Source organism: Podarcis vaucheri (genome assembly GCF_965113315.1).
Source record: "Podarcis vaucheri genome assembly, chromosome: 4".
In the NCBI taxonomy this organism is placed as follows: domain Eukaryota; kingdom Metazoa; phylum Chordata; class Lepidosauria; order Squamata; family Lacertidae; genus Podarcis; species Podarcis vaucheri.
The window spans coordinates 66055624-66082119 of NC_138762.1; the positions used below are offsets into that span (position 1 = coordinate 66055624).

Sequence of the window (26496 nt, forward strand, 5' to 3'; positions counted from 1 at the left end):
AACAACGGGAGCTCACCCTGTCACCGGGATTCGAATTGGCAAGCCCTAGGCTCTGTGGTTTAGACACCAAAGAATAAGAGAAGAGTGGGTGAGCTGAGAAATCTAGCTGCTATTAGCCAACATGGCTGCAGGAAATATTGGGAATCTGATACAAGACAGCAACTACACTACCTAATTAGAGGAGTGTACTTGTCATCACCATGTTCTGTATGTGTATTTATAAATAAAGCAAATTTCACCAAGGTCCCTTAAGTCTCCAGACACTTTTTCACTGAAATGGAGACTTGTTATGGAATTGCCCCTGGAATACCTCACTGCATGGTAAAGTGAGGAATATGTTTTATTTCACATAAAAGATACCAACAACCACATGATAGAAGGGAGAATATATAGAATCAAAATAATCTAAGAAGCATGTAAAAGGTAGCATGGAGCCGATGTGTCTACCTACCCTTTTTCAAAGCCGAACTATCAAGCAATGCCTCACAGAAACACTCTTAGGCTTCTGGAACCAGTGAATTTCCCAGAGCCAAAGCTCAAGGTGGATGTGAGCTTGACTTTTATACATTGATTCCTAATGTATTAGCCTAGTCTACCTCACTATTTCCTCTTCAAGTGCAAATACAGTTTTCCGAAGAGAAAGACAACCAGATATTTAATTTATAAACGTTGCAAAATGCCGTAGAGCAATTTACAGGGGGAAAACTTTTATCCCTGCTATATAAATCTCTGATCACGTTTCTCAAATTCTTTCATTAAAAAGTCAATGTAACAAATTAAATGCTAGTGATAAAAGCTATCATCCACTTATGAAAAGTAGATTCATTATCACATGCTTCCGATCACTAAAATGCTGATGGGCTGGAACACCAACAAGAGAATTTAGTTGAAGAACCTATATTGCGTCCTAAGGGGCTTTTTCTCAAATCCCACAGTATGGAAGAAGACAAAGGAGAGGATACCCTTTTAATAATATTCCAGGACTGTAAGAATGTTTGCTGTCCACAAATTTACAAGTCAAGGAGTTTCAGTTTTTGCAGACATTCCAGAAATCGGAGCACTGCAATTTACGATTAAGTAAGTCAAGTGTCAACAAAATCCTATTTATGCAAATCGGCAACAAATGTGATCTGATACTTATTTTAAGATGTAAAGCTATTCATCATTACGGAGGTGATTTATGCTGAGTTGACTTTTCTGATTTGGCTGTCTGAAGGGCCTCAGGTGTGCATAATGTTATTCAGAATAGAACCAATAAGGGGAGTTTTTTTTTAATATTCATACTGTACCACAGATATGAATAAAGAGCTGCAAAAAAATATTTCTTGCATAAGGATGATCATTAGCTTAATCAGGCTCTTTGTAAGTCAAGCGAATGCTAATCACAGTACAATCTTTGCCCAAGTAGTTAATACATAGAAATAGTAGCTAGGATTCAAAAGAGACCACTTGTAATAGGAGAGGTCGCAGGACAAGGCACACTTCATAGTTTACTTACCTTGGTCTGGCTTCCGTGCTGCCCATGACTACCTGAACCAAGAACAGGCTAGCAAAGAAGCAAACAAGAAACCAATTTCATGTGCATTGCTTTCCATGTTATCTAGCTTAAATGTCTAACTGTGGTCCATTTGAATACTACTCCTATAAGAAACTGGTAATGAATGCAGCTGAACTATGTTTAAAGTTTGAAAGATTCTTCAGTAGCAGAAATCATCGGCATATATTATAAAATGTTATTAATTCTAGATAAACTGGTGCTAAGGAATTCAAGCCTCAAGTAAGCCATTTTGATAAAAGTCCACGGCATGATATTAGGCAGCTTTGTTTGCATCTGTGCTTATAACTAACAGTAATTTCACAAGCACAATCCTATAGATGCTGTCGTTTGACCATCATGCAGCCACATTTCTCATAGTACGCAGAGTGGCGGCAAATGCACCAGCTTGGGGGAAATTTAAAAAATTGTTTGTTTCTCCAGTTACCATGCATTCCTGTTATGGGTGCTAGGAAAATGGGATATCCCAAGAAACAGAAGTGCTACCTTGAGGAAAGCTGTGAAGATTCACAGCAATAAAAAGGTATCTACCGTTGAGGTGTTGCATTTTAATGGCTTTGATTCCATAGGACCAGCATAGCTAGAAACTTCCTATGGTTTTTATTTATTACTTAGGGCACCATGGCAATCAATAAACTATGAAAATAAGCATAGTCTGTTCTTTAAAAGGTAACCAATCAGCTAGACTATTTGTAATAGTTTTTCTTAAAAAAATTCAAACTATACATCAATTTCATATGCATTGCAGCTCCTCACCTCAATAAAAACAGCAAACTCCAGGAAGACAAAATGCATCTCTATTCAAATCGAATTATCAAAACAAAAATAATTTAGACACGAAAAACAATCCACTAAACACTCATAGCAATTAAGCTTCCTGAGGTTGAATTATAATTATTTCTTAACAAAATTGCTTAATAAACATTCCATCAGAATATATTACTCTCTTTGAAGTTAAATCTTATTCTGATTTACAGTATCTGGCAAAAGTCTAACTATGTCTAATTAAGGTTGATTAACCTCTTGGAAAATGAATTGCGCAGGAAAAGCTTTTTCTAGTTTAGTTTTGCCTCCACAGTCATTGGAACATCCTTGGATATTAAAAAAAAAAATAAACTTACAGTGTAATCCAAGACATGTCTGCTCAGAAGCATGGCTTATTGAGTTCAACAGGGTTTATTCCCAGATAAGTAGGTATAGGATTGCAGCCTTAAATTCTCCAGGCGTTACATAAATTAAAAAACAAACCTAAAAATATAGATTTATGGCACATATACTGGTAGTTTTTCACTGCAGGTTTTCTACTACTAGAGAAGTGCACTTTTTATGGATTTACTCAGAAGAAAGCCCTATTGAATTAAATGGGGCTCATCCCAGGTAAATGGGCTTGGATTGCAGCCTTAGACACACAAGGAAACATTTTCTTTAGATCACAGCTTTGACACTGCTAAGGTGGTGATAATGGCCAATAAACCAACACAAAGACCAAGTTAGAAACTGTGGGTTATCCAGCCAAGGGACATGTGTGTATGTGTCTACCCACCCCTGAACTAGTATTGGTCTAAACTACCCTAACCAGGGCTGGCTCAAGACATTTGCTGCCTGAGGGAAAGGACATGATGGCACCATTGCCCAAGGCACTTACAGAAGTCATTTGGATTGGCAGTTGAATCTTACTCCAATACTGGTGAAAGGAAATATTTCACGGCACTTGAGGACAGCCAGCTTGTATAGGGGATATAGGGCAGCCCACATGGCACTCACAGCTCTGTGCCCTCCCAGTCTCTCAGCACTTGCTGCCTGAGGCAGCTGCCTCACTCTGCCTCATCAGAGGGCCGGCCCTGGTGTTGCACAGGAATTGTGTTCATTTTTTAAAAACAGAAATGCTATGGGCTCCGGTGCCAGAAAGAAAGGAGCACACAACTATCAAATTTCAATAGGAAAAGGGAAACTGGGGGGGCTGCCAGAAGGAGTGTAGCATTATAGCATGGACCCCAGAAGTTAAGTTTACATGAGCTTACTTAATGGACTAGATGGTGCTTGGCCCCAGGAGCAATAATAATAAAGAATCCTACAAAACAGAAAGCCTCAGAATGATGTAGGCCTTTTCAAGATGGGACGAAGAAGTACAGCGTCTGTCTCCAGTAATGTCACACACACTTGTGACTCTAGGACTGTCATAGTAAACAACACTGCTTCAGAAGGACACAGGCAGGGCACACGAGAACAGAAGGAAATCATCTTTTTATCCAGCAACAAAATGCTACAAGTACGGTATGACAATTATTTGGAAAGGTAAGCTTTCCACAGCCACAGTGCCAATCCAAAACAGTGAATTCTCCATTAACTGTTGTCAGATTATTTTATCCAGTCACAGTTGCTGAGTCATACCTTCTGTACAGAAATATTAGCGAGCACTTTATGCTGTCTGCTGCCTGGAGGTTGACATCCCTTGTGAGGTAGTGATTCAAAGGACGCCAAACTGCCGGCTACTCTTACAGTCAGCCAGATGTCTTGGTTTGGTGTATGGTTCAACCCATGTAATTAGGAGAGCTCTCAGACAATCTCATAATCCTTTTTAAAAAAAAAAAAACTGAGGCAATTAGCTGAGAAAGTGTTCTTTGAAGAGCGCAGGTATACCTAGCCAAGTTGCAACTCTCTCATCTAAGGATATTGTTTTCGCTCACCTGTGATCGATTGACTGTATGTTGGCTTCTTGTCTGATCTGCCCGCTGCTTCTTCCTGTTTGTGGAACAAAGGAAATTTCTTTGGGAGTTGTCCAGATGGCAGCTCCTTTGCTGTCGGTTAACAAAATGGCTGACAGGAACTGAGGGAGCAGAACACCTAAATCTGCAGCTTCTTTTTGGCATGTATTGAGATAGGGGGCTTTCAAATGTTTTCACAAAAAACTACTGTCTTTTAAACATGTGCAAGATTCCAGTGTTTACAGGTCTGAGGGGGGGAAACAACTTAGCAGTACTCTGTCTTTGCCTTACCATCAGAGCACTTTTCATAACAAAGTTCGTTCACATTGTAACAAACTTACTTCAGGACTGCTTCCAACAACCCAGGTGTTTAAAATACTTACAAATTTCATCAGTTATAAAGGATGAAGACATTTATAAAATGTAGCTTTTCAAAGGGTGGCAAGGGACTAGACCCCACTTGTGTTTGAATGAAGCCAGAATTTATACACACATGTACCTTTCATAATGTAAGAAGAGTCTGCTCTCATTGTGGTCAATCAGACTATGGGAAAGGTTTCAAGTATTTTGTATTTCAGCATTGGTATTTGACTATATGTCTCATTTTATTTAACCAAAATCCCGAGGATCTTGACAGAAAACTCAGATATATAGGGCAAATTTATACAATATGCATAATTTTATATATAGCCAATTTAGTTGTCAATAAGTGTGAGCCATCTCAATCTTAAAATGTTTACTTGGAAGTCTAGTTTTCAGTTGGTTAGCTTCAAAGCAAATTTGCTTCCTGTTGCAGCCAAAAAAAGCTATACATAAAACTGACAAAGAATCTCATTTTATTTTTTTATTGCACAGCACAGTGAAAAACAAGGAAGCAACATTTACAATTAAATGATGCATACTGCAGATCTGGAATTCTAACATTAGCTACAGGAAGCATTTAAGAAATCCATCTGCTTAGAACACCTCAAAAAGTGACTTTTTGAGAATTCCCTTCTTTTATACTGTAACCCAATCAAGTTCAAATGAACTTCCCTTACATAGAGTCAGAGCATTGGTCCGTTTCAGTTCAGTTTTCTGGCAGTAAATTTCTTAAGGAGAGGTCATTCACATCACTTTTTCCTATGACCTTTGTAGCTGGCGATTCCAGTGACTGAACCCAGGAAGTTCAGCATGCTGTGCATACATGTTGAGCCATGCTCCTTTCTCTTCCTGTTCAACCATTGCTACGAACTTTTCAAGCCATTCTACCTGAATAAATATGCAGCAAATTGCTTTTCTTCTCCAAGTCTGGTTCTAATAAAACTAAAATACCATATAAATGGCTTTTGTAAGCAATCATCCTCAACTGACTTCACTACAAGGTAATTGCATTAAAACAAACTTATATTTATTTCAGCAGGCCTACTCCAGAGTTAAAGTGGTTTATAAAGCAGATGTAAACTATGGGTTCTATGGGATAACCTACAAATTGTGCACTTGGGAGACCAGTTTCAGCTGGGAAGGCAATGATGGAAAGAACTTTGTGATACTTCTAAATCCTAGGCTCTCAGACTATTGTGGGGAGGGCAATGTCCCCAGAGGGGGAGGGTTCCAAGACAGGTAACCCCTCCTTCCATACTTGCCAAGGTTTGGCACTGCTATTGCTGCTGCCCATAAGGAAGAAACGTGGTAACTCTTGATAAACAGACCATAGATGGACATGATAATCCTGCAGCATCCTGTTTCTTTGGCAGCTGAAGCTTAGTGTTCCAACCACTGCCAGCTCCATTTCCTATAAAACCTTTCCTATATGGAAAATATTTTCTGTCTCAGACATACTTCCAGATGCTGTGTCTTTGCTCCCAGCACCCAGTGAGCAGCAGATAACTTTCTCCAATTCTGTTTGGATAGAAAATGCTAGAGTTCAAGGAGATGAGCTATACGGCGCACCCACATCCACCATAAAACTTCCCATAAAAACACATGTAAGGAGGGAAGAGAAGAACAGTAAGAGATTATGATTTATGTGCTGCTTTTTGAGGACTTGGTGAGTTGAACACCCCCAGAGGACCCCAGATTTGGATGGGGTGCAGCTTCACTGACACATTGCCTTAGCCTAATATAGGGAAAATGAAATTCAAGAGGAACTGCTTCCAACATGTCTGTATAGTTTTAGAACAGGATTGAAAAGGTCCTGCTATATTCCACTTCTAATGCCAGTAATAAATTAGTAGCCCAATACAGCCTTGCATTTAGAAGCAGGCTGCATACACACAATTTGCTAGATCGTCTTAGCATGTTCACACAAGAGTGGACTAGTGTTGGGTTACAGTGCAGAAGGTATAAAAAAATTAGGGCACGAATTTGGGGATATTACCCAAAGTAACCTCTACTACCAACTTTCTGTATAATCTGTGACAATGTATCATCAGTCCAGCACCTTTCAGGGCCTTGTATCCAAATGATTTAAAATAAATTAACTGCAAAAGGCAAGCAGTAAAAAAAAGGTATCAAAATTTGAGTATTACTAAAAAATGCTTACTGTATTCTACAAAGAGGCTGGATGGGAGAACCAGTTTTATTGCTTACCTCACTGGTATATTTTGAAGTTTAAGGCAGCCTTATTTATTTGTTAGCAATAAAATGGGCACAATATTTATCTCTCATTTTTAAAAAAGTTGTTTTGTAGTTTGTAAGCCATTTGCAACTACTATATATGTTTCAGTGAGTGTCTTTTACACAGCTGTGGCAAAGCTCAATTTTGACGTGGCTGCTGGATTAATCTAAATCCTTCAATTAACTGTTCAGGAGAAAAACATACTTGTGTGTTTAAATCTCTTCGAGACAATAGCTCCCTTTTATTCCTCCCCAGAAACCGCTCCGTAAGGTTTCTTTACAGTCAATATATTCCAATATACTTCACAGTGTAGTGAAGTCAGGGAAGAGCAGAAGGTGCCTACTTAAAACTGCTAAAGCCATCAGTATTTCTGTGGCTCTCTAAGGGAATATATATGATATAGAGTTAAGGGATACATTTCCTGCTTTAAAAGCTTTCAGTGTTAGTGATCCTCTCAGTTTATTTCACTCTAAAGTGACTTTCAAATCATAATTAGAAAAAAGAAAAAGTTATCAGCAGACTCCATTCTTCAATCCCTTTGAATTCAATGTGGGTTGATTCATTTGTAATAGTTACTCCCCCCCTTATTTCTCCCCAAGCATACTTACTTGTAACATTCATGGAATTTGCCCCTCTCTTCTAATCAATGTGCTAGCTTATTATGCAAACTCAATGTGATTTACAGACCTACTTTATTAGCTGCTGCATCAGCACACAAGAGCATAGAATTAGACACTAATGTTCACTGCTGGGGGCAACACAGAGTGTCTACAACTGAGCAGTGATAGAGAATCAAGTCTCCTTAGCCATCAAGGGCCCCAGGCATCCTCTGATGCACCATTTTGCAAATAAGTATGTAACATTGGGAGGAAGAAGCTGGTCCCATTATCTGGGATCTAATAGGTCTTTTTGATCCAGTAATCAAGAAACAGATAATGCACCACTGGATTAGTCACAGGTTTGGTAAGAATGGTCTAGCCAGGGCTTTCAAATAGGCTTGTCTCACTTACCAAGGGTAAGACACAGTGGTAATAAGGACAGTACAAGTACTGCTTGAGTTACTATAACTACATGGCCACATTTTACTGAAATCAACTATGCAAAGCATTGTGAACACTCAAAATGTGCTTAATTATTATTACTGTTGTTGCTTGGTGTTTTGGAATTTTTTTGCAATAATTGATTCTAATCTAATTGTACTCATTACTGAATTGATTCCCCCCCCTGAATATACCTTCTAATGACTACTCCATTCCTATCATGCCCAAGTTAAAAGCTAAGAAATAACAAACACCTTATTGATGGCAAATCCTATCCACCTCATTGTTAGATTAAGGTACCATGATATGACTTCCAAATAAGAGTGGCAGTCTTTACACACTAGTAAACTAGGAGATCTATATGCTGGTCATATTTGTATGCAGTTATTATATTTTGTAATTTTATCAGTTTGACAATCATACTAAAGGTGATTTCCCTTTAATTGAATTTTGAGTCACTGAAAATGTACATAGATCTCATGTATGAGGGTATTTTTCAGAGTTTAAAGATTGAACATATTGCTCAGAAAGACATATAAGTGCAAACAGTCATAAACATGGTTAAAAATCATGCATATAATAGCCACTGATGCAAAAGTATGCAAACCCAGTAAGTTTAAGAGTAATGCTTTTCAGATGTCTCAGTTGGAATTGGGGTACTCAGATTTAATTGCCAATTAAGCATTCTACTGTGTTTGAATAAAGAATAGTATAGAAGCTTTTACCAGCTACTTGAAAATTTAAGTCAACATAACTTTCTCTTTGTCTTCCTTACAGACCAAACTGCATTTAATTAGAAATTCTGTTTCATATTCTGTCAAAACAATTCACATACAAATACAATACACAGACACCGAGGAATGTATTTTGGTGTTCTGATACCCTCATTCCTCACTCTAGCTTTGCTCCTGTGAAAAGGTGTTGCCAGAACCCATGCTTCTACTCTCTTTAGAGCCTTAGTATCAGACGCAGTAGTTGGGACAATGACTCGTTCAAGCAGGTCTTCAGCTTTCAGCATAATGCCCTTTCTTGGAAGAAACATTTTTTTAAAAAGACAGTTATTTCAGTGTTTCAAATGTTTAGTCTACTAAGGTTTCACGTCATTTTTGAAATCCTTTTACAAATTATTTTAGTTTTACTATTAAATGGGTTTGAAACGACATATATCATAAAGCCAACCTCCTTTTAGTATCTAGCTGGACCCCCAATTGTTTACTGGTTGATTCTTGATGTGCTTCCCTACAACAAAGTATATTTGTTGTGCTGAATCTCACATTCCAAATTAATTCTCTCTTCCTGGTCAGTAGGAATTGTTTCAGGTACCCAAAACTGATGAGCATGCTACTGTTCTTTATGGTATTTAAAAAAGAAAGCACCTCAGGATATCTATTGCAAAGTTTCAGTGCTTTACATGAAAGTTTGGTAAACACTAAAGAAATGAACTTTTAGAATTGTGGAAAGAATCACTTTAAAGTACAATAACTTTTGAAAGAACTAAGCATGTATACTGGTTTTGGTGACAAGACCAGAAGAGCTCCCATAGTTGTTTTCTAAATGTAGTACCATATAAAAATGCAGCAATGTGAGTTTAAGCACACATTCAACTACAGTAGAATATGCGTGTTACATTATATTGCTGTGTAAGACACTACTGTCAAATAGGGAGTCAAAACAATTTTGCCAATTCTTACAAAGGACTAGAAACCGACCTTTAAAAAATAGTACCCTTTTAACTATACAATTGTATAATCTAACTGCAATCACAGTGCAATCCATTTTGTCACTTGTGACTCAACTAACCAAGCATGTTTTGGCAAAGTATTTATAATAATTCACACCAAAAATGCATGTCAGTCTTTGAAAATCTCCTCTGTTCTTGCTATTTCAGTCCCATAACAGGTCTTTCTAGGGAAATATTGACTACTGTGGATTAGAGGATTTTGGGATTTGGAACAAAGCAGAGACTCATTTCTGAACGTAAGTGTTGTCATCCAGGTGGAAAACACTGGTGAGTTATCGATTCGCTTTATATTTGGAAGCATCCCTGGGTTCACTGCTAGGGTTGCTCCAGTCATCAGCTTCTGGGGTGGTCTTGTAATGTCGCCAGGCTGACTTATTGAAAACTGGAAGTCTTTCAAATGATTCACTGGAAAGAGCCTAAAGAAAGGGTAAAAAGTAACACGATCAAGTTTCAGGAACAGACTTACAAGGAGGACAAACCTGGAGTTTACATCCAGGATATAATATCCCAATATTTGTTAATTGGCGATGCTGTTTCATTTAGAAACATTTTGCTACCTGCCTTGGAGTTACTATAAAGAAGAGTTTAATTAAACAAAGGATGAATGAACTTTGCTATGAAAAGGATATTGCATATCTAGTTTCAAGGGTCAAGAATTGTGAAGAAATGTTTAGGTTTTTGACATCAAAGGCAACATACAGCTTTACCTACTGTTGAATAATGCAAGGCCAATTATGTTAAGCTAAAGCCCTCTTTATGACTTCTAATACACATACTCAAAGAATGAAGCACAGCAGCTGAGTTCCTAGTTAGCCAGGGGCAGACTTTGGTAACATGGCACCCTGAGAGAAGACTAATTTTGCCCCAACACCAAATATTTCTTATTTTCACAATAATTCCTTTTGGACAGTTGTTACTGATTACTGAATATTGCTTTCTGAATTGCGACTTGCAACACACTGTCCCAAGACTCGCCTATCAAAGCACCATCTACAATCAGCTGGTGGCAGAATCACAAACTATTTCCTCACAAGAGCTTGCTGATCACCACTCTCCTCTCCTCTCCTTCCCTTAACTTTTCATAAAGTTAGTGCACTTGAGAGCAGGTACAGAACAGAAGGCTCTCAACTTTCTGTTCTGTGCATGCTCTCAAGTCCACTATGACATAGTTGATGCAACTCAATTGCCCTCCTGACTGGGACCTAACTTTGAGTAGGTACCCATGTATAGGGTTGGCTTTATTGATGATGAAGATGATGATGATGATTAGTGCCCCCTTGGCTCGGCACCCTGTATGGGAGAACCATCCACACCGTCCTAAATCCGGCACTGTGTTAGCCATGAAGCTTTTAGGGTCAGCAGAAGAAAATACAGCTTTGCCAATAACACTCCCTTTAAAGGAGTCATTGTATTTACCTTCAAATAAATTACAGCATCAGTACCCACACCTTCCATTGAGTAAAGTTTGAGATCTCCTTGAAAGTATCTAGCATAAAGACGAGAGATTGGTAGACCATAACCATAGCCAGCCTAAAGAAAAAATAGATAATGAAAGATTTAAAAATGAAACAATTATACTTACAGAATGTCTTTGCTAACATGCTTCTCTCTGGTCTCTAATAACTGAGAATGACACCCCACTCTGAATGCTGTCAACAAAGTAGCACAAGGAACAAAAGATTTGCCTCCTGTTCTACAGAATATCATTTAAAGGGCAGCTTTCTTTGTCATTCATTATGTTTCACTGGAAGGTGAAGACTTTTATTTGATTTCTGAACACATTTCCAGGTTGTTATACTTTTAATGTCTATTGGCTTTAAATATGATTATTTTACTGCATGTTTGATTTCTCATTTTCCTTAGATTCTATTCTACAGAAAGTGAACCAAAAATATAGTAAATAAATATATATTATAATGCCATTTTTTTCCTTTCAAAGTTTAGATTGCTTGAACATCAGTAAGCTTTCAGGTCAAAGAAATTTTTTTTGAATTTGAGAAACAGTGAAAAATCACAATAGTACAAAGCCATTTTGACAACATGCACTAATGAACAGCAAATCTGATTGCAGAGACTTTAGGAGGATGTGGATTTTGTCTTGCTCCCAAGGATGCAGTTACATTAGCGGAACTGACAGTGATCTATAAGCCACCCAGGCAAGTTGATAGTCTTTCATGAATCTCTACAGTGGCGGTTAGTGCTGCAATATCCCAGTCACTGCTCAGTGGTACTGAGATTCTGATGGTAGTTTATTACTTGAGATTGTTATTCACAGCAGTCTCTACACATAGGAGATGCGAAAAAAGCAAGAGTTGGAACCGCATTCTTTGGTCAGTCTACTCTACTAGATCAATTATTGTTGATAGCATGAAGCAATGAAAGAAAGAAGAAAGTTGTAGAGAAAATAAGACTTGCAATTTTGTCAACAGAAAAAGTATTTCTAGATATATAACATCCTAACTGTGCTCCAAGTATGTTTGATAGAACACAATGCCTTTCAAATCAACGAAAAATAGCTACCATATAGACTACTTGCAAAGGAACTGAAGCAATTATTTTCAAAGGATTCTTTTCTCCTAGTATGGTCCACAAGGCAACTGGGACATGGCTACCTCATGACCTAAAAGTGTGCAGTATATCACAGAGATTCTCCCTCACACCCTCAGCTCATTCATTAGAGCCATCTTCCAACTCTATGCTTGAAGTCAGAGCTGATGAATAAAACTTTTTTGATATGACCCCAAATCCATGCCCTGTAATTGCACACAAAACTGACAGGAATCAATCCTTTAATATGGCTCTGTCTTCATTCCAGTACCTAAGAGTGAAACCCTATCAATTTAGGTTTCCAACATAATACTACAATTGTTTAAATATTGTAATTTTAAAAGTTTCATTTTATTTACCTTTATTACATTGTATTAGTATTCAGCTAAATTTAACTCTGAGTATAAAAACTGAAATTAACGAACATGATTAAGTTAGGTCTACTCTGACTAAAACTTAGCTGAATACCACCTACTACCACCCTTCTGTTCTCTAAGGAGTTCAGGTGCCATGTAAGATTCTCTCTCCCTCTGCCCCCACCCATTTTATTCTTGAAACAATTCTGAGAGATTTGCTTCACTACAAAAGAGTGACTGACCCAAAGTCATTGTAAAGCTTCATGGGATTTTGTTATTCTAAAAAAGTTAGGTTGCCTTTAAGGCTAGGACTTTATCAAATATCTAACACAATAAAAGAAAGATATGAACACAACAAGAAGTAATTAATAAAAGTCATTCAATCAATAAATATTAAAATACAGCAAAAAGGCATTCCTCATCCATAAGAACTTTACTTTATTAAACCAAATATTGAAACAAAATCCTGAGGAGTCTTTCCAACCTTGTGATATGGTAAAGCAAGCAGCTAAATAAATAATCCTGATGCATTCTGGAAAGATTTGACTCTCTTAGCTTTTCTTTTTTACCAAGCCCATCATGTCTGAGAATATTTCTCTTCCAACCAGGCCACAAGAAGTAAACCATAGGACAAGCTTTGATTACAGTTCATGGTTTGTCTGGGCAATGTCAGGACAACAAGCTATAACTTATGTCAGTGCAGAACAGTAGCAGAACAACAGGAGTAAAGTGGCTGTGATTTTCCTTCTGGGAGCCTGCACATTTCTTCATTTGTGCTAAGCTGTTCCACCCTGATCATGTTTCATATCAGAATTTAAACTAACAGAGGACAGCAAGTTAAATATCAACTTTTTATTGTTTTAAAATATGCAGAATCTGTAAATAACAAACTGAAGTTTGAGAGAAAGCCATCCCACTATAAATGTATTCAGCTATCATAGGAAACATCTAGTATACAGTGTATAGAATCACATAATGCATCAAAAGAAATCATAAATATTCTGCACCTCATAGATGGAGCTGTTTTTAGTTGACCATCATTATTATTTCATCTAGGATCTACTACAGATATACTGCATCAGTTGACAATCAAACAATAACTTGTGTTGTCTCCTATGTTTTTCAGACAAAGTTTGTGTCAGGAAAAGGCAAAAATAACATAAAGCTATGAGAAATATTTTCTGGGAATCATTAGCCTACAGGATAGAACTTACCAAAGGTACAGCTCTTGATGGCTCCAAACTAGGCCTGGGGGCAGTTGAATACATATAGTTAAATAGGCGGTCTATTTTTCTCAGTGGCACACCACCACCTTTATCACTTATCTACAGAAGAAAATCAAAGTTTCATTAGGACAAAATGCCCTCCAATGACACTGTTTATACTATTAATAATAGAGAAGTAGTTACTTAACACTTGCATAAATACCAAAGGAAGTATCTGTCTGTCCACAAGCAGCATTCACCATGTAAATTATGGGCTGACATCAGATGTACAGAATAGAGCCCTAGGGCTCAAAGTGAATTCAGGATCAGCTGTTCCAAATCTAAAAGGTTAGCTCCTCCTTGCTTTAAACTACACCAAAATTAAGTTTCCTTAAATTTCCTCTGTAGTCTCCTGACTACAGAGTTGAAAGCACAGAGTAGGAATGAATGATATGGCCCATGCAAGAGGTGCCTGCTCAATTCACAGAGTAGCTAAACACTATAAGTAAATGTGAAAGTTACTCTGAACTTCTAGTCAGAAGGACTGGAGTGGAGAGGATGGATTCCTTTCCAAGAGAGGAAAAAAAAACCACACCACCTCTCTGTAGCCTACTTAATAACTATCTGCAACTAGAGTCATAATAATCTTTGAAGTTCTCTCCCTCTTTGTAAACTAGGCCTCTGACAAAGTAGTTGTCAAGCACACAGCTCTTATCCCATTACCACATAAAACCAGTGCTTTTTTCCTGGGGGGGACGCAGGAGTATGCATACCCTTAAACATTTTGTAAATCTAAGTTGGGCCTCATTGAGGAGCAGTATTTCAATATGAGTAGGAAAATGAGAGTACCCCTAAATATATATATTTTTAGGGTGGGGGAAGCAGTGCATAAAGCTGCTTTTCCTCAGGATGTTACAGCAAAAATTGTTTAGCAAATTTGTACCTTTATTGATAGATCTTCTTTACCCAAAGTGACTAAGGTTTTAACTGGTGGATAGCCTTCGCTTTTACCCTCATATAACTCTACTGTGGCTCGCATTGAGTTCTGAAAAAGAAAAAGAAGTGTTAACCAGGCACAGGGCCTTCTCAGCAGTGGCACCCTGCCATCAGATGTCAGGGAAATAAAGAATTGCACAACTTTTAGAAAACATCTGAAGGGAAGTTTTTTTATGTCTGACATTTTGTTGTTTTTTGTATTTTGCTGGAAGCTGCCCCGAGTGGCTGGGGAAACCCAGCCAGATGGGCGGGGTATAAACAATAGAATTATTGTTAACATTTCTGAAGCTTTTAATATGCATTAAGCAACAATATTAGAAGATGTACAAACCTATGAGCACCACTTTTAAATTTCTTTATTTAAAAATATGACTAAATTCACATAAAATTTACACATAGGATTAATAAGTAACATTTAACAAAGAAGTTGAGAAATGGTGTTATAGTAAAGCTTCTTGTGGGTAAAGGATCACCAGCATACAAAGCAAGCTGCCCCAACACTACACTGAATGGCAAAACCTACGCTGCATATCAGTGGACTCACAGAGCCCTGCAATGGCTTCAAAGTGTGTTCTTTTATTGGATATGTTCATTTGAGCTCAGTTGATTAATGTAAAATATAGATAGTAACAATCTGTATTAAGTGGTAGTAATGACAATGTTTGCTAGTATCAGTAACTGTTAAAACAGCCTCATCCCAGGTAACAGTGTACAATAAAGAATATGCTTCCCTATGGTTTCATATGTAGCCATAGTTGACACATAAAAATTGACTACTTGGGAGAATAAAACACTTGCCACCAAAGAACTGTGTCAGTTTTCTATCACTAACTTTACCTATTTACACCTTCACTTTCTAAATCTTCACCTTCTATATGAAAGGAGAGGCCCTTTTTTTCAATTACAGATTTTGCCTAACACATGAACACTCTGTGGAAGAGTACAAGGAAGGATGACATGTTATTCTTCTAAATCAAGGCCATTTGTGCACACGAGGACCATAGGTAACATTTCACACAAAAATGGGCAGATGCATCAATATTTAAGACTATGCTTGGTCTCAGTATTTTTTCCAGTGCACTCAAAGAGGAGGCAAGCAAAATTAGCCTCCTTCCCATGAGACAATTCTACTTACCTTGAACAATTCAAAAAGCATGTGAAACAGATGTGAGGGTACATAGACTACTTGAATAGGCTTGCCCGGTGCTTTAGCTAGAAAACAGAAACCATTTATATAACAGAAAATTCAATTTATGATGTCTTTTAATTACCATTTTCTAGTATAAGATATTATACTTTTTATTTTTCTGATTCTTTCTTTTTTTACCTTTCTGATTCCTAGAAATATGAAACACCAAATATGTCAAGCCAGTGCAGAGTTGGTAGTCAAGGCAGAGCACCTTCAAGAATTCTAGTATGAACAAACCGAGAATGCTGCCCTATGCAATAGCCTTCACTAGCACACTTAGCTCAGATTTTCCATGTTTAAAATAACTGTGGTGTCACATATTTAGTTAATTACATTTTGTGGTTTAAGAAGATCATGTGTCACCATGACTGTAGACTCAATTACTAGAATATAAATCTGCAGATAACAAAATCCACAAATGCAAGAGAGCTTTACACTTGTGTTTCCTGAACTGAAGCTTCCATGTGGCATGGTAAACCATATTTTAATAGGGGCGGCGGGGGGGGGGGGAGCTTGGAAAGCAGTTTGTAATATGGTAGAGGGATTTGTCACCAAAAAGCAAAACATTCATTTGGGCATGTTCAATCCTATAACTGTCTAAAACCTCTTTGGATCTTAAACTCTGAGATGTATTTTTAAAAATCCACCTGCTGCAGTCTTACTAGCTACTTAAAAAAAAGTGGCCAAAAAAAAGTTGGAAAACAGAATGCAGAGTTTCTTTCCAACTTTCCCTTGCTTATGCTATACCCATAACTTTGGCACAGCTCTTAAGTCAAAATGAATGTTGTGATTAAATTTTAGAAAATAAAATAAAAGATCCTTAGAACACAAAGCCCAGATAGTTATAAGAATGCTAAAAAGCAATGAACTTCAGTATTACCGTTGAATTCTTCAATTTCCAACTCGGGTGATACCAGATAATACTGTTCACACAACATCTTAGCTGTTGCAAAGGCATCTATGAGTGAAGAAAACAAAAACTTATAGAATTATGCAGAAATGTCAATATACTGTACCTCAAGAAGCTATAATTTTTTCTTATTTTTTAGATTTCTTATTTTGTTCCTGTGAGGACCAAACTACATATAAGTAATCAGACCCTCTGACGTAAAAACAGGCTTCTAACTTAAATGGAGAAGCAGGAATGAAGAATGGGGAGTTATACATCCTCCCTCTGTGTTATTTCTTAGATCAAAATTCTGCCCCCAAAGCTACTATTGGCTCCATGAGAGGAAAAATACATGCCCCATTCACCTTAACCACACATTTTTAAAAAACACATTCATTCCACTTTATTTACCCAAGGATAAGTGAACAGCAACATGAACTATTCCCTACCAGAAGTGAGGCTCTACTTTTGCTCTGTAGCTTTAAGTCTTGGTTTTAAAACTACAATAAGTATTATTTTCATATGTTTTGCCAGTTCTACATAGAAGGCATGCATGTATAAAGCAAAGCATGTAATGTATTTCCTAGATTTAAGGAAGTATTTTCAAATTCAGATCTTTCACCCATTGCCAAAAAGTAATGGTTAACCATGCCATCTATTTATTTTTTAAAAAACCTACTCCAGGAATTGTTAACAATTTTAGAGACTGTGCACAAAAATGTAATTGGCATCTTTCACTATCCGGAAGTAGAATTTAGGGAGATGATTCGAGAAAGAGAGTTGTATGATATTAAGCATTTCAAGTACAGCTTCAAAGTTGACAAACCTATTTGAGCAAGCAAATGCATACCTAGCTTGTTTCCAGTGCACAGTGAATGATAATAATAAAACTGCAAATAATTGGGCTTTTTGGCTCCCATAAATATATCGCATTGGAACAAAATATAAATAGAAAATTGAAGTTTCTTCAGAAATGTCTTGAAGATATATTTTCTGTAACTTAACTATGCTATACCTCCATCTAGTGACAAGAAATATCAATACACTACAGAACCAGCTCTCTTCAATACCAATGGGTCTGTGCTATTTATTTGATTTATGTTTTTTAACATAAATAAATAACACGTCTCCTTCTTGAATTTCATGCTCCCTCCCTTTCTGGAACCAATTCTTTCCCTTTGCTTGTTAGTTTTAACCATGATTTAGTGTTGCACCTGCATCACCACTGAATGGGACCCCCAAATTAAACAGAATTTTACGTGACTTTGCATATCTTGCTTTGGGAGAAGCTGATTACCCTTAACCATGGGTGGCATCAGTGCATATACAAAGCTTACAAGGAAAAGGAGAGGCTACTGACTGATAGATGAGGGATTTACCATTAGAAATGGTTCAAGGCATTACACATACACCTTGCAATCAAAGTTCCAAAAACAACTTGTGTTTACTCTTACCATCCACTACATCAGCTACATTACACGTAGGATCAATACTTCCAATATGTTTGGGATGAGCAGGATTAGTGACCCCACCAAAAAGTAGTGCTAAAATGAGAGGAAAGGTAGATATTAATTGAAATAATATTTTGTAAACAGTTAAAGGGTAATGGAATCTAATGGCGAGTAACACTTCTTAAAGCCTTTCAAAAGGCAACAAATACTACTGCTGTGCTGCATTTTGATCGCAAAAGTTTGCTTTTGATGGGTGTGAGATGGATATAAAAAACCCATCACCACCTAACATAGATAGGCAAGATGTGCATATGGCCATGTTTCCTGGTTCCCTTTTCTTTCATACCGATAAGCAGTCATTATATTTAATTATTTAATTTAATTTACCGTATTTTTCGCTCTATAACACGCACCCAACCATAACACGCACGTAGTTTTTAGAGGAGGAAAATCTGTAGGCATGCCACCCGTAGGCATTCCCTCCATAACACGCACAGACATTTCCCCTTACTTTTTAGGAGGAAAAAAGTGAGTGTTATGGTGCAAAAAATACGGTAATTTAAAATAAATGTGTAACTTACATTTTTTAATTTTATTTTATTACTGCCACACAGTGTAGCAAAACATAACAATTTGAACTGGTTTCTGGGTCAACAGAGATTATCACCTTGTCCCCACTGCATGAACAAAAATGGAAGAAGGGTGTAAAAGCATTCACAAAACTTGGGTCCTTCACTTGGCTCAACTCTAGAAAATACTGACAGTTGCTGCAATCCCAGTCTTGGAAGCGGAGAAAGTTCTAGCAATAATTATTTGGGAACATCTTGCTTAACATTGCTAGCAGCCAACGGCTGCAGTCCTATATCCACTTATCTGAGAATAACCCCCATTGGACTCATGTATAGCCTTGTGCTATGAGCTATACACAGCCAAAGAGAGACAAAGGGTAAAGGAATTATCTGAACATTCTTCAGTAAACTGAATGTGAACTGCAGTGTATTTAAGAATACAACAAAATATACAATCTGGAATGGCAACATGTGCTTTAAAGTTTTCTTGTATACTATTACAAGAAAATCACTACTCTCTATGTGATGGTCTGCCTCCATCAGACTCATAATTATTTTAGTATTTGGAAGCTTTGCGCAATTCAGCATTTATGGAAGGATATAAAAATTATTAATCTAGCCCCCAAATGCACAACTCTTACCAGGCCTGCTGCAATAGGACCTGTCACTCTTCACTAGCCCTATGTCTCACTAATTTCTGACTGCCATTTGCTGCCACATGGCTCTAGGGCCTGTTCCAGCTAGCTGTATGCATTTCAGATCAAGGCTAGTCATAATTTTCTGTGAGTCCTTTCTCTGCATTTAACCTTCTTGCTTTCCATTTGAAAGCAAAGGAACAGGCTCAGCACTAAGTGGGATAGTGCTGGCTGGTGCTGATGGGAGCTGCAGTCCCAAACAGCAGGAGGGTGCCAGGTTGGCAAAAGCAGGGTCAATTGATTGGAAACATTTACAGCTGTTCAAACATCAGCAAACAAAAGCTATTTGCAATCACCGCAGCAATACTGATAAGGGGAATGATTTGCACAGAATAACTTCAGCAGTTGAGGTCAAGTCCATAATGCATTTGAACAGACTGATATTAAGCAAATGCTACTTTTATAGCTGCAAAAAAAATTGTTCCTTCTGTGCGTTTGCTAACTAGACTGTGGGTGGGAGTTAGCATATTCACACTGACAAAACAACGAAGGCTAGATTTCCTTAACTGATAGGCAGTCAGATGCAACTCATGGTTTCTTTGTTTTTTTCACAGCTTGCTGAGAACTGACTTGGCACTCAGCTCTTGGAGACACCCTGCACGGCACTGCTCTCTGACTGATACACAGACTGCAATACTATTTCATGCCAAAGCAAGCACAGACATCCATTTAGTGTCCCTTTCTGACTTCACCAGATAAAGGATGCAGAAACCTGCCTTGTATCATTTTTTTTTAAAATCCGTAACCTCAGTTATTTTCTGAGGAAACTGTTTTCCAGACTCCCTCACCCCACCCCAGTGTCAAGAAGCTAATAACAAAATATTCAGGAAAAGCCTGCTTGAGACAGGATGTTTCTTTTTTCCTTGCTCCAACACTGTCTTTCTCCTTATGCCAAATAAAACCCCAGTTCTTTCTCTCATCCCCCACTTATATCTGAGCTCCTTCATACCCAGATCCTTTTAAAAACTTAAGCAGCTCGAATGGCAGAAGAGCATGAAATGCTGCACACAACACGGTGAATGACATAGTGTAAACTTCTTAAGTCTATTTGCTAGCCTAATGTTTACCTTACAGTAGACAGAGTGGTGTAGTAGTTAGAGAAAGAGGAACTAACATTGGCCCTCCAGATGTTGTTGGTCTCCCATTAGCTTTAACCAGAATATCCAATGGTTAAGGGTGATGGGAGTTAGCTGCCCTTGAGTTAAGAGACATGAGCTCGGACCTTGGAGATCTAGGTTAAAATCCCCACAGTCACAAAGCTCATTGGTTGAGTTTGCCCCAGTCCCATTCTCTCAACCTAAACTATTTCACAGAACTATTGTGAGGATGAAGGAAGGGGTGGGAGGAAGACCAACTTTTGATTAAATGGTCAGCAGATACTTACTGTGCTGGTTAATCAGCATGCGGAACGAGATGCGGTTGGTGTAGAACCTATCTAGGAAATACTGGATGTTACTGCTGACAAAAGGGTCAAAGCCATATTTTTCTTTGTATTCAATCACTCCTTGGGCCATGGTAGGAACAACATCATTGTGTCTGTTCCTGACTTTAATTAAGACATCTAAAAAGCTGGAGAGAGAGAAATCAGAAACAAGATGTGACAGTTAACTACAAAATCTGCATCTTAGATGACACCATTAAAATTCATTCAGAATACAAAACTTTCAGTATCACCACATTGTACTAAAATATTTGGCTGCAGATGAATATTAGATTGGCTATTTCATATAATCATTTGAACATCTGCCTTCCTCACCTCTGCAACTCATGGCCTCAATCTTCCGTCCACTTTCCTTCCAATCTGCCCTTTTTAAAGATCATCTCTTGCATTCATATTCTTTTGAACTATTCCCTGTTCCAACCCGCATTAGGCCCCTATGCTTTTCTGGGTTTTAAGGCCTTCTCATTCCCCTTTACCTACTTCTTTCTTAAGCCCTTCTGCAGACAGACTTTTCATCTGCCCCGCCCCTCTATAGCATTAGAACAGTTCATCCAATCACTACCCAGAACCTCTACCACAATATACCTTAGTACATCACATTGCAGATAACATGCCAGAAAGTATTCTGTATTCCAATAAAGCCAATCTGTTCATCAAGACCTGTTTAGAGCCACATGTGCATATTTTAAATTGTGCCGCTGCTAAATGTTTTGCTCATGCAAGTCAAAACAAAATAAAATAGCTATTCATGCCTCATAGTTGCACCACCAACATTCTTCACTTTGTGTAAGGAGCTGAAAAAATGGGAGAGAGATGCTTCAAAACATGTAATCTGATTAAACCTCCCAGATCCAGAAGGACTCCAAAAGAGCAGCTGCTGAAGTTTGATTGTTTCCAAATTTGGCAGCATCAATGACAATAAAGTTATGATGGTTATGTTTAAGAGCAAGGGACAAATGAAGCATGAATTTCTCTTAACATCATTATAGTTGGGGGGGGCCCTCTTCATTTTCTTGAAACTATTGGAGGCCATCAAGTTTGGGTTTGTTGCAGAAGTAATTCTGCCTGATCTTCTATACCAACTAATCTTACACTAGTAGGCTGGGTCCTACAAGTGCATCACACTCTGCAGTGCTGTGCAGTGGGTATGGAACTAGAGTGGTCCAGGTCAGGGTGGATTCAAATCCCTGGTTGGTCATAAATGCTACTTGGCGGCTTGGAATAGTCATACACTCTCGCTCTAATTACATTGCTGATCTCTCACACCTCATAAATCTACCTTTCATTTTCGGAGCTAACCATGGCTAGCAATCTTTCTGCCCCACTAATGCTTGCTAATCACCATTAGCTCAAACCATCTACTTCTAAACACGACAACAAACTGTGGTTTGGCTTTAACCATGACTAGTGAAAATACTAGTGCAGACAATATAGTTAGCTTTGAAAATGGAAGGCGGTATACAAATAACAGGCAAAAATGAGAGGCCTGCAGTAAGGGATACTAGGCAGTGTTAGGATTTTGCACTGGGCTTTTGAAGCTCTACATTTGATTCCTAAATAGATGGTGACTGTCAAATAAATAACACTTATTTGTGCCATAAAGCAGATGAAAGACTAAATATACTGGATAAACATTAACTACTGTTTATCTACAACCCTAAAGCAATTGTTGAGCTGTAACTAACTGAACATAAACAGCTGAAAACAAGACACCAGTTGATATTTGAAGCATCAGAAATTCACATTTTATTCTACTTTTATAATTGACAACACAACTATTTACTTAACATGATAAATGCATAAAAAATAGAATAACAAAAGGAGAGAGTTATGTTCAATTCCATCTATAATACTAAGCCAACCTTTTTATAGGTTACATAAAAAAGAACAGAAGGACACTATTTTACATATTAAATTGATCACAGTAGAACACACATAGCTCATTTAGGGAGGAAATACATAGAATATTAGGCTGTCTATATAAAGATAGCAGGTGATCAATTAGTAAAAACTAGCATGGAACTCTTTCAAGAAGAAGGGATCTGAAAACAGAAACATGCTGTTTCCAAGTACCATAAAAATGTTCATTTTTTTAAGTTAATGTGCATACAAGCATATTTAACTGCTATTACTACTTAAGGTTCCATACAAATATACCTGTAAACAGCAGCAGGTGCAAGTTTTATTTATTTCTTCCTCCCACCAGCACCTTAAAGGTCAAACACATAGCTTGTGAATCCAGTGCTGATTGCCTTTTCATCTTCATAACCCCCCACTCCCCCCCCCAGTTGAATCAGGTGGGCTGTCTGCTTTAGTTTCTTTCTTAAGTGCTTTCCACGTTTATAGAGTCAAACTTTCGTTTCCCACTTTTTGCACTTATGAAGTGTAAAATTCACACTGCTCAAACAGCTGTTTTACATTTCAAAATAATACTCAGGTGACAAGGGTTGGATCCATGAGCCAGCCAACCAGCACTGTGCATAGCCCTGCTCCAAGGACATTGGAAAATGTCTTCCGGACTGAAAGAAGTGTCAATTAGCATTGCACAAATCCAACTTGTGTTACAAACTAGAAAATAAATTTCATCCAAAACTAATCCAGGGCAGAAGACTAAACATCTAGCCAACATGTGGTACACACACTACCATAGTGGACTCACATCTAAAACTATCTATGGCTGTACACACCCCAACATTCATTTAGTACTGGTACTGTTAGAAGTTGTACGACACAGATTATAAAACTACTGAAGGTTTGGCTGTTCATCTAATCCATAATTATGGTGAAGGGGGACAAGAGGAATTAATGAGCACATAATGATAAAAAAGTAGGGAGTATTAAATAGGAATCACATTTTACTATACAGTGGTACCTTGGGTTACATACGCTTCAGGTTAGATACGCTTCAGGTTACAGACTCCGCTAACCCAGAAATAGTGCTTCAGGTTAAGAACTTTGCTTCAGGATGAGAACAGAAACCGTGCTCCGGCGGCGCGGCAGCAGCAGGAGGCCCCATTAGCTAAAGTGGTGCTTCAGGTTAAGAACAGTTTCAGGTTAAGTACGGACCTCTGGAACGAATTAAGTACTTAACCCAAGGTACCATTGTACTCTCAAATACACAAGACAGTAGTAATAAACACAAGATTCATTGCTTGTGCCACACAATCCAGTCCTTGGCTAAGGAAGCAGCATTAGAATCTCAACCTTTTTCTTTTCAACAGGAACCACACTTGAAAGTGGGGCAGATTGTGTGCTATGTATTTCTTTCCTCTTCCTGTTACCAAGGAAAAACAGGAAGGTGCAAAAAATCCAAATCTGTACAAATCTGCTTAAATTCATAGGTCTTCTCAGCAAGAATACCTGAAATCTAGCCTCCCAAGTGAAGCAGAATGGTTTCCTTTTGCAGGTCCAACTTGGCAGCGCTACCCTCATTTCCAATAATTACAAGTTTGAATATTCTAGTGACAATACTAAATATTTGGCAAAGGGGGTTGGAATATGCTTGAGTCTATTATCTAAGTTACCTCCATTAACTATGCAAATTCCCCACACATTTTTACCAGTTTCCCCCATTTTTCTTGTATCGGGAAGTTTTGCTAGTCTAGAGAGCTGCCATGATGTAAATATAACCTTTCCTATCAAGTAATAAAATCATGTCCATTTTCCTTGCAGGTACTTTTCTAAGATACATTTCTGATTGTGAAAGAGTGCTCCTTTTTAAAAGGTATCTTACTTGCCATTTTCGTGTCTAATCAGCAATGCTTAAGTACCTCCGCAAATTCCTCATGCAGTTTTCAAATGATCCATTACTCTAAAAATAATAACTGAGAAATCTGAACAGTAACAACCTAATCCCAAACCTCAAAACCTTCAAATTGCACAAGGAGGGTTTTAACCTACTCACCTGGCTTGCTGATTGGACAAGCACTCCTTCTTGAAAATTATTTAATGCTTAAAAGCTTCAGCTAGATTAGATCCTGCTGATTCTATGAGGATCTGAGAGTTAAGGACAGGAGAAGTCCATTTCTCTACTTCGCTGCTTCAAATGAAAAAAGAATTCCCTTTTTTTGTTCATGAGATCTAAGTATTAAAGGGCATCCTACTCCTCTAACATGTAGAGAAGTGGCAAATAAAGATACAATATAAAGAAATAAAGTTTGCTTTCTTGATTTTTGCTCTGTATTATATAGACTACCTTCTAAGAAGGGCTATGAAAAACACTCTCTTTTAGTAGAGGAAAAAATGGGTTTATTTTCAGGACTCCATTTCAACTTCAAGTATCATCAATGCGAATTTGTGCCATTTTATTCCTACATGCCCGCATATGATCCGCCTGGGTGTCACACTGTCTCTAAACATAACCTTATTGTTTACCTTGACCTTTTGGTTATTTTGTGAACCATACCTGTCCAAATAAATGACAGGGATGACTTTGAAGTTCATCATATCTGATGTTAGATGACAGAGAAGAAAATATTATTTGTGAACTATATATACTCTGAAATATGGATTCTGTACAGTGCCAGATTTACATATAAGCTAAACAAGCTATAGCCTAGTGTGTCACTCTCTTGGGGCCCCCCAAAAAAATTAAAGGAAAAAAAATCTGAATGTACATTTCTAAAATGTAAGATAAAAAACAAATAAAATAAAACCTACATACAGCAACAGTGTTTTGTAGTCTCCTAGGATGTAAACAATGGGCCCCGTCTGCTAGCCTGCTCCCTGAAATATCACTGGTTTGCTCATTTCTATATAGTGTGCCTACATTCTGCATGGACTGGTTGCACGGCAATATGTGCAAATGGCTTTAGATACCTATTAGGTCCATAAATCACCATATAGCATATATTCAACACAAAAAACAGTGACAATTTGTTGTTGACAAAGGACAGCTGGACATATAAAGGGCCTCATTACCTTCAGTAGCTTAGGGCCTCATCAAACCTAAATCCAGCCCAGATTCTGCACTTGTTCAGAGCCCCAAAGCTAATACTCTCATCATCTCCACAAAATAAAACCAATATTTTCCACTGCTTTTCAAAGACACAAATCCATTTCTTATGGGACTGATGGTGTAATCTAATTTATCATAGGAAATACACTCTCCCTCTCTCTTAAAGTCACTTTGCCAATTTAGCTGTACAAGCAATTGCAGAAGATGACTTCCAAGATGCATCCAGCTGAATATACAATGCATTTCCTTTAGAAACAATGGCAGCATTTTTCTCTTTTTTTTATTAAGAGGAGGTTACAACTTAACATTTCGCCTTCACCTTAAACTATAGCAGGCTGGAAATAACAAACAGATACCTGATCAGTTCATTAGTATATACAATACAGCATTATTAAGAAACTAAAAGTCTTTTTCAACATAGTTATTTGTTCTAATAAAAAAAAGTTTTCATGAAACAACAGCAAACTTTGCGAACTAAAATTCTGATTTCATCTACATTACGGCAGAAGATCATTATACTGTTTCCACAGAGTTGATTTGTTTGAAACAGCAGTCACTTAC

At 37.7% G+C, this 26496-nt stretch overlaps 1 protein-coding gene and 1 long non-coding RNA gene across 3 annotated transcripts in view; one reads left to right on the forward strand and one right to left on the reverse strand.

Moving 5' to 3' along the window:
- Window positions 1-5089: 5089 nt before the first annotated feature.
- PDK3 (pyruvate dehydrogenase kinase 3) overlaps window positions 5090-26496 on the reverse strand; it is a 37679-nt gene continuing 16272 nt past the window's right edge. Inside the window, exons 4-11 of the mRNA XM_082219971.1 lie at window positions 20922-21106; window positions 18277-18366; window positions 16814-16891; window positions 15880-15956; window positions 14692-14793; window positions 13758-13868; window positions 11057-11170; window positions 5090-10056 (exon numbers count right to left, since the gene is read on the reverse strand). Coding sequence (XP_082076097.1) covers window positions 9913-10056; window positions 11057-11170; window positions 13758-13868; window positions 14692-14793; window positions 15880-15956; window positions 16814-16891; window positions 18277-18366; window positions 20922-21106 — 901 coding nt within the window. The 3' untranslated portion in view covers window positions 5090-9912. The remainder of the gene's footprint in view (window positions 10057-11056; window positions 11171-13757; window positions 13869-14691; window positions 14794-15879; window positions 15957-16813; window positions 16892-18276; window positions 18367-20921; window positions 21107-26496) is intronic.
- On the forward strand, window positions 11178-20915 carry LOC309530829. Of its 2 annotated transcripts, XR_014218917.1 has the most exons (4): window positions 11178-11796; window positions 15652-15748; window positions 16087-16158; window positions 20092-20915. It is a non-coding gene; the product is annotated as an uncharacterized lncRNA (long non-coding RNA). The 2 variants fall into 2 exon arrangements; XR_014218918.1 differs by lacking the exon at window positions 20092-20915 and having other exon boundaries at window positions 16087-16801.